At 42.1% G+C, this 10,224-nt stretch overlaps 1 protein-coding gene across 1 annotated transcript; it reads left to right on the forward strand.

Moving 5' to 3' along the window:
- The first annotated feature begins 336 nt into the window (after positions 1-336).
- Positions 337-2,075, forward strand: LOC117546200 (PH and SEC7 domain-containing protein 1-like). The gene is made up of 3 exons (XM_034216349.1): positions 337-663; positions 1,448-1,676; positions 1,993-2,075. Exons 1-2 carry the CDS (start codon positions 401-403, stop codon positions 1,608-1,610), a joined length of 426 nt encoding a protein of 141 aa, XP_034072240.1. The 5' UTR covers positions 337-400; the 3' UTR covers positions 1,611-1,676; positions 1,993-2,075.
- Positions 2,076-10,224: the final 8,149 nt, after the last annotated feature.

Raw genomic sequence — 10,224 nt, forward strand, 5'->3', positions numbered from 1 at the left:
TCTCTGTCGATCTCTCTCTATCTCTCTCTTCTGTATCTCTGTCTCTCTCTCTCTCTCTCTCTCTCTCTCTCTCTCTCTCTCTCTCTCTCTCTCTCCCTCCCTCCTGACAGCCCGTCAGTATCTCATGCAGCTCTCATGCAAATATATGTATAACCAGTGTAGCTTGTTCCAGAGGTAGATAAAATAGCTAAGTGTGTTAGGTCTAACTTGAAGTGTGTGTTTTGCTCACCGGTCCGTCACAGCGGGCGGAGCTGTGATCCGGTAGAGATGCGTGTCTCTGGCAGGTTTTGAATTTACCGTTTTTGTATACATTTTCCCAGCTAAAAAGCGGTACTTACCGGCTAACGGAAACCCTGGTTTCAACATGTCCGGCTTTACACTGTATTTGTGATTGCAGGTGATGCGGGCAGAGGCCGAGGCGGAGGCAGCAGAGGAGGCGGACTCAGACTTTGGGAGTCATTTGGGAAACTCCTTCAGCCCCCCCAACGTTTCCCCTAAACCCCGGAGAGACGTTGGGAGGAAGGTGGACGAAGAGGAGGAGGAGGAAGATGGACAGGAAGAGGAAGGAGTGGTGAGCTGGGCCAGTGTTCGGATGCTGGGAGACCGACAGAAACAAAAAGTAACCAGAGACGAGGACGAGGTCTTCAGTCTGCTGCTGAAGGGGTGAGCCAGAAAACTACACTTCCCATGATGCTCTGGGGCAGGGCGGCCAAATGGATAGGGTTGGATTTGGCGAATATTTTTATAAAGTTTATATTGTGAGGTTTTAGGGACTGTGAATTTATAGAATCCATAAATGTTTCTATTATTTTTCGTAATCTGAGCCGGGAAACACCTCTAGTACTAGTACACATCAGTACTTTCTCTGATTAAAGTTACACATGTACGAGAAAAACGAAATAATTATTGAAAAAAATGTAATATTCTTTGACATTTAAATACACACATTTACAAGAGAAAATATTGAGTATTTGAGATTAAATTCACAAACGTATGGGTATTTTTATAATGTATATATCATAATGTATTCTCTAAGATTACATTTATATATTAACACCAATAGATTAAAGAACTGGAACTGGTTTAAAATATTTTTAAAAAGTTGGATATTTTCTGAGTTACAACACATACATTTAGGAGAGAAAAAACGTAATATTTTCTCGATTAAAGTCACAAATATATGCTAGACTAAAATAAAAGTGTAGTAAAGAGAAAAAACATTACAACAAAAATGTAACAAACAAAAAAGATTCAAGAATCACATTTAAATAGAGGAAAAATCACAATTTACAAACATTACAACTTTGAATATTCCCTGAGATTAAACTCACAAATTCCCAATGAAACTACGGCAGGTCGAACCGTCTTTCCGGCGTCTGGAGCACCTGTTGGAGATCTTGTTGTTGTGTGTCTGATCCTCTAAAGCTGAAATGTTTTTAACCCTCAGAGCGTTGTCGGAGTCTCACGGCGGCCTGAAGTCTCCGATCTCTTTAGGAAGTCCTCGCCGGCCGTCAGAAAGCAACCTGGACTCGTTCAGCCGACACTTTGAAACCATCATGGAGTCGCACCGAGCGAAAGGCACGTCGTACAGCAGCCCTCGACAGCGTTGACCTCCTGACCTCGGGTCCACATCCGTGTTCACCTTCGACCTGCCCACGCTCACACCTGAGATCCAGGTGAGAGGCTCCTCTGGTTACATAAACACCTGCTGTAGAGTGTTGGAGTTAATACAATATGGAATACAGAGCCGAGGGAGGGGGTAACATCCTGAGAAATAACTCGGGTCTTTTAAAAAAAATCTATTTACGAGATATCTCACAGGTTACACAAAAAATACCCTAACTATTTTCTGCGTTGATAGTCATAAACTTACAAAAAGAAATTGACAAAATGATTTGTGTTAAAAAAACAAAACATAATGACAATTTTAAAAAAAATGGTTGTATTAATAATACATTTAAAAAGTAATATTATGTCTCCGTGTGTGTTCAGAGTCAGATCTGCGACAGTGACTAAGCAGATTCTGGAGCTCAGCTTCGCCCCATTGGCTCACCCCGACCCCCCCTCCTCCCGCTCTGACTCCGCCCTCAGCGGGGGGGCAGGGCCATTTACCAGAAGTCCCGCCCCCCCGCTGAGGGCGAGGAGTCACAGCGGGAGGCGGGGCGTCGCTCCGGACAAAAGGAAGGTTTCCGGAAGACGAACTCGGCGCCATCGCTTCACGGGAGCTCGAAGTGAGTCCGATATTTCCTATTTACTGTCAAACACTGATATCAAGCATAGGGATTTTAGCCTTTGCAGACCATTTACATGCACTAACATCTAGAGCAGGGGTTCCCAAAGCGTGGAAGGTGAGCCTCCTCTCAGAGAACATAATCACATAAGATAAGATACACTAACATCTAGAGAACCCACTGTGAGATACACTAACACCCTAGAGAACCCACTGTAGATACACTAACATCTAGAGAACCCACTGTAAGATACACTAACATCTAGAGAACCCCACTGTAAGATACACTAACACCCTAGAGAACCCACTGTAAGATACACTAACATCTAGAGAACCCACTGTAAGATACACTAACATCTAGAGAACCCACTGTAAGATACACTAACACCTAGAGAACCCACTGTAAGATACACTAACATCTAGAGAACCCACTGTAAGATACACTAACACCTAGAGAACCCACTGTGAGATACACTAACACCTAGAGAACCCACTGTGAGATACACTAACATCTAGAGAAACCCACTGTAAGATACAACTAACACCTAGAGAACCCCACTGTAAGATACACTAACACTAGAGAACCCACTGTAAGATACACTAACACCTAGAGAACCCACTGTAAGATACACTAACACCTAGAGAACCCACTGTAAGATACACTAACACCTAGAGAACCCACTGTGAGATACACTAACATCTAGAGAACCCCCACTGTAAGATACACTAACATCTAGAGAAACCCACTGTGAGATACACTAACACCTAGAGAACCCACTGTAAGATACACTAACATCTAGAGAACCCACTGTAAGATACACTAACACCTAGAGAACCCACTGTAAGATACACTAACATCTAGAGAACCCACTGTGAGATACACTAACATCTAGAGAACCCACTGTGAGATACACTAACATCTAGAGAACCCACTGTGAGATACACTAACATCTAGAGAACCCACTGTAAGATACACTAACACCTAGAGAACCCACTGTGAGATACACTAACATCTAGAGAACCCACTGTGAGATACACTAACACCTAGAGAACCCACTGTGAGATACACTAACACCTAGAGAACCCACTGTAAGATACACTAACACCTAGAGAACCCACTGTGAGATACACTAACACCTAGAGAACCCACTGTAAGATACACTAACATCTAGAGAACCCACTGTAAGATACACTAACATCTAGAGAACCCACTGTAAGATACACTAACATCTAGAGAACCCACTGTATGATACACTAACACCTAGAGAACCCACTGTAAGATACACTAACATCTAGAGAACCCACTGTAAGATACACTAACATCTAGAGAACCCACTGTAAGATACACTAACATCTAGAGAACCCACTGTATGATACACTAACACCTAGAGAACCCACTGTAAGATACACTAACACCTAGAGAACCCACTGTGAGATACACTAACACCTAGAGAACCCACTGTAAGATACACTAACATCTAGAGAACCCACTGTGAGATACACTAACATCTAGAGAACCCACTGTGAGATACACTAACATCTAGAGAACCCACTGTAAGATACACTAACATCTAGAGAACCCACTGTGAGATTACACTAACATCTAGAGAACCCACTGTGAGATACACTAACATCTAGAGAACCCACTGTGAGATACACTAACATCTAGAGAAACCCACTGTAAGATACACTAACACCTAGAGAACCCACTGTAAGATACACTAACATCTAGAAGACCCCACTGTGAGATACACTATACATCTAGAGAACCCACTGTGAGATACACTAACATCTAGAGAACCCACTGTAAGATACACTAACACCTAGAGAACCCACTGTAAGATACACTAACACCTAGAGAACCCACTGTGAGATACACTAACATCTAGATAACCCACTGTAAGATACACTAACATCTAGAGAACCCACTGTAAGATACACTAACATCTAGAGAACCCACTGTAAGATACACTAACATCTAGAGAACCCACTGTATGATACACTAACACCTAGAGAACCCATTGTAAGATACACTAACATCTAGAGAACCCACTGTAAGATACACTAACATCTAGAGAACCCACTGTAAGATACACTAACATCTAGAGAACCCACTGTGAGATACACTAACATCTAGAGAACCCACTGTAAGATACACTAACACCTAGAGAACCCACTGTGAGATACACTAACACCTAGAGAACCCATGTGAGACTACACTAACACCTAGAGAACCCACTGTAAGATTACACTAACACCTAGAGAACCCCACTGTAAGATACCACTAACACCTAGAGAACCCACTGTATGATACACTAACATCTAGAGAACCCACTGTATGATACACTAACATCTAGAGAACCCACTGTGAGATACACTAACATCTAGAGAACCCACTGTATGATACACTAACATCTAGAGAACCCACTGTATGATACACTAACATCTAGAGAACCCACTGTATGATACACTAACATCTAGAGAACCCACTGTAAGATACACTAACACCTAGAGAACCCACTGTAAGATACACTAACACCTAGAGAACCCACTGTAAGATACACTAACACCTAGAGAACCCACTGTAAAATACACTAACACCTAGAGAACCCACTGTGAGATACACTAACACCTAGAGAACCCACTGTAAGATACACTAACATCTAGAGAACCCACTGTATGATACACTAACATCTAGAGAACCCACTGTAAGATACACTAACACCTAGAGAACCCACTGTGAGATACACTAACACCTAGAGAACCCACTGTGAGATACACTAACACCTAGAGAACCCACTGTAAGATACACTAACACCTAGAGAACCCACTGTAAGATACACTAACATCTAGAGAACCCCACTGTATGATACACTAACATCTAGAGAACCCACTGTAAGATACACTAACACCTAGAGAACCCACTGTAAGATACACTAACACCTAGAGAACCCACTGTGAGATACACTAACACCTAGAGAACCCACTGTGAGATACACTAACACCTAGAGAACCCACTGTAAGATACACTAACATCTAGAGAACCCACTGTATGATACACTAACATCTAGAGAACCCACTGTGAGATACACTAACATCTAGAGAACCCACTGTGAGATACACTAACACCTAGAGAACCCACTGTAAGATACACTAACACCTAGAGAACCCACTGTAAGATACACTAACATCTAGAGAACCCACTGTAAGATACACTAACACCTAGAGAACCCACTGTAAGATACACTAACACCTAGAGAACCCACTGTAAGATACACTAACACCGAGAGAACCCACTGTGAGATACACTAACATCTAGAGAACCCACTGTAAGATACACTAACACCTAGAGAACCCACTGTGAGATACACTAACACCTAGAGAACCCACTGTGAGATACACTAACATCTAGAGAACCCACTGTAAGATACACTAACACCTAGAGAACCCACTGTAAGATACACTAACATCTAGAGAACCCACTGTAAGATACACTAACATCTAGAGAACCCACTGTAAGATACACTAACATCTAGAGAACCCACTGTGAGATACACTAACATCTAGAGAACCCACTGTGAGATACACTAACATCTAGAGAACCCACTGTGAGATACACTAACATCTAGAGAACCCACTGTGAGATACACTAACATCTAGAGAACCCACTGTAAGATACACTAACATCTAGAGAACCCACTGGTAAGATACAACTAACACCTAGAGAAACCCACTGTGAGATACACTAACACCTAGAGAAACCCACTGTGAGATACACTAACATCTAGAGAACCCACTGTAAGATACACTAACATCTAGAGAACCCACTGTGAGATACACTAACATCTAGAGAACCCACTGTAAGATACACAACACCTAGAGAACCCACTGTGAGATACACTAACATCTAGAGAACCCACTGTAAGATACACTAACACCTAGATAACCCACTGTAAGATACACTAACATCTAGAGAACCCACTGTAAGATACACTAACACCTAGATAACCCACTGTAAGATACACTAACATCTAGAGAACCCACTGTGAGATACACTAACACCTAGAGAACCCACTGTAAGATACACTAACACCTAGAGAACCCACTGTAAGATACCCTAACACCTAGAGAACCCACTGTATGATACACTAACACTAGAGAACCCACTGTAAGATACACTAACATCTAGAGAACCCACTGTAAGATACACTAACACCTAGAGAACCCACTGTAAGATACACTAAACACCTAGAGAACCCACTGTAAGATACACTAACACCTAGAGAACCCACTGTAAGATACACTAACATCTAGAGAACCCACTTGTAAGATACCACTAACACCTAGAGAACCCACTGTAAGATACACTAACACCTAGAGAACCCACTGTAAGATACCACTAACACTAGTAGACCCACTGTGAGATACACTAACACCTAGAGAACCCACTGTAAGATACACTAACACCTAGAGAACCCACTGTGAGATACACTAACATCTAGAGAACCCACTGTAAGATACACGAACACATAGAGAACCCACTGTGAGATACACTAACACCTAGAGAAACCCACTGTGAGATACACTAACATCTAGAGAACCCACGTAAGATACACTAACACCTAGAGAACCCACTGTGAGATACACTAACATCTAGAGAACCCACTGTAAGATACACGAAACACATAGAGAACCCACTGTGAGATACACTAACACCTAGAGAACCCACTGTGAGATACACTAACATCTAGAGAACCCACTGTAAGATACACTAACACCTAGAGAACCCACTGTGAGATACACTAACATCTAGAGAACCCACTGTAAGATACACTAACACATAGAGAACCCACTGTGAGATACACTAACACCTAGAGAACCCACTGTGAGATACACTAACATCTAGAGAACCCACTGTGAGATACACTAACATCTAGAGAACCCACTGTGAGATACACTAACACCTAGAGAACCCACTGTGAGATACACTAACATCTAGAGAACCCACTGTGAGATACACTAACACCTAGAGAACCCACTGTAAGATACACTAACACCTAGAGAACCCACTGTAAGATACACTAACACCTAGAGAACCCACTGTGAGATACACTAACACCTAGAGAACCCACTGTGAGATACACTAACACCTAGAGAACCCACTGTAAGATACACTAACATCTAGAGAACCCACTGTATGATACACTAACATCTAGAGAACCCCACTGTGAGATACACTAACATCTAGAGAACCCACTGTGAGATACACTAACACCTAGAGAACCCACTGTAAGATACACTAACACCTAGAGAACCCACTGTAAGATACACTAACATCTAGAGAACCCACTGTAAGATACACTAACACCTAGAGAACCCACTGTAAGATACACTAACACCTAGAGAACCCACTGTAAGATACACTAACACCGAGAGAACCCACTGTGAGATACACTAACATCTAGAGAACCCACTGTAAGATACACTAACACCTAGAGAACCCACTGTGAGATACACTAACACCTAGAGAACCCACTGTGAGATACACTAACATCTAGAGAACCCACTGTAAGATACACTAACACCTAGAGAACCCACTGTAAGATACACTAACATCTAGAGAACCCACTGTAAGATACACTAACATCTAGAGAACCCACTGTAAGATACACTAACATCTAGAGAACCCACTGTGAGATACACTAACATCTAGAGAACCCACTGTGAGATACACTAACATCTAGAGAACCCACTGTGAGATACACTAACATCTAGAGAACCCACTGTGAGATACACTAACATCTAGAGAACCCACTGTAAGATACACTAACATCTAGAGAACCCACTGTAAGATACACTAACATCTAACACCTAGAGAACCCACTGTGAGATACACTAACACCTAGAGAACCCACTGTGAGATACACTAACATCTAGAGAACCCACTGTAAGATACACTAACATCTAGAGAACCCACTGTGAGATACACTAACATCTAGAGAACCCACTGTAAGATACACTAACACCTAGAGAACCCACTGTGAGATACACTAACATCTAGAGAACCCACTGTAAGATACACTAACACCTAGATAACCCACTGTAAGATACACTAACATCTAGAGAACCCACTGTAAGATACACTAACACCTAGATAACCCACTGTAAGATACACTAACATCTAGAGAACCCACTGTGAGATACACTAACACCTAGAGAACCCACTGTAAGATACACTAACACCTAGAGAACCCACTGTAAGATACACTAACACCTAGAGAACCCACTGTAAGATACACTAACACCTAGAGAACCCACTGTAAGATACACTAACATCTAGAGAACCCACTGTAAGATACACTAACACCTAGAGAACCCACTGTAAGATACACTAACACCTAGAGAACCCACTGTAAGATACACTAACACCTAGAGAACCCACTGTAAGATACACTAACATCTAGAGAACCCACTGTAAGATACACTAACACCTAGAGAACCCACTGTAAGATACACTAACACCTAGAGAACCCACTGTAAGATACACTAACATCTAGAGAACCCACTGTGAGATACACTAACACCTAGAGAACCCACTGTAAGATACACTAACACCTAGAGAACCCACTGTGAGATACACTAACATCTAGAGAACCCACTGTAAGATACACGAACACATAGAGAACCCACTGTGAGATACACTAACACCTAGAGAACCCCACTGTGAGATACACTAACATCTAGAGAACCCACTGTAAGATACACTAACACCTAGAGAACCCACTGTGAGATACACTAACATCTAGAGAACCCACTGTAAGATACACGAACACATAGAGAACCCACTGTGAGATACACTAACACCTAGAGAACCCACTGTGAGATACACTAACATCTAGAGAACCCACTGTAAGATACACTAACACCTAGAGAACCCACTGTGAGATACACTAACATCTAGAGAACCCACTGTAAGATACACTAACACATAGAGAACCCACTGTGAGATACACTAACACCTAGAGAACCCACTGTGAGATACACTAACATCTAGAGAACCCACTGTGAGATACACTAACATCTAGAGAACCCACTGTGAGATACACTAACACCTAGAGAACCCACTGTGAGATACACTAACATCTAGAGAACCCACTGTGAGATACACTAACACCTAGAGAACCCACTGTAAGATACACTAACACCTAGAGAACCCACTGTAAGATACACTAACACCTAGAGAACCCACTGTAGATACACTAACACCTAGAGAACCCACTGTAAGATACACTAACATCTAGAGAACCCACTGTAAGATACACTAACATCCTAGAGAACCCACTGTAAGATACACTAACACCTAGAGAACCCACTGTAAGATACACTAACACCTAGATAACCCACTTAAGATACACTAACACCTAGAGAACCCACTGTAAGATACACTAACATCTAGAGAACCCACTGTAAGATACACTAACACCTAGAGAACCCACTGTAAGATACACTAACACCTAGAGAACCCACTGTAAGATACACTAACATCTAGAGAACCCACTGTGAGATACACTAACACCTAGAGAACCCACTGTAAGATACACTAACACCTAGAGAACCCACTGTGAGATACACTAACATCTAGAGAACCCACTGTAAGATACACGAACACATAGAGAACCCACTGTGAGATACACTAACACCTAGAGAACCCACTGTGAGATACACTAACATCTAGAGAACCCACTGTAAGATACACTAACACCTAGAGAACCCACTGTGAGATACACTAACATCTAGAGAACCCACTGTAAGATACACGAACACATAGAGAACCCACTGTGAGATACACTAACACCTAGAGAACCCACTGTGAGATACACTAACATCTAGAGAACCCACTGTAAGATACACTAACACCTAGAGAACCCACTGTGAGATACACTAACATCTAGAGAACCCCACTGTAAGATACACTAACACATAGAGAACCCACT

This window comes from Gymnodraco acuticeps, unplaced genomic scaffold (assembly GCF_902827175.1).
Source record: "Gymnodraco acuticeps unplaced genomic scaffold, fGymAcu1.1, whole genome shotgun sequence".
Taxonomy (NCBI): Eukaryota; Metazoa; Chordata; class Actinopteri; order Perciformes; family Bathydraconidae; genus Gymnodraco; species Gymnodraco acuticeps.

What these genes read in the sequence shown, in the direction of transcription:
- LOC117546200 (XM_034216349.1), top strand. Translation starts at nt 401, where the DNA reads ATGCGGGCAGAGGCCGAGGCGGAGGCAGCAGAGGAGGCGGACTCAGAC. An exon ending in TTCAGTCTGCTGCTGAAGGG is followed by an intron (nt 664 to 1,447) that starts GTGAGCCAGAAA and finishes TTTAACCCTCAG; the next exon opens with AGCGTTGTCGGAGTCTCACG.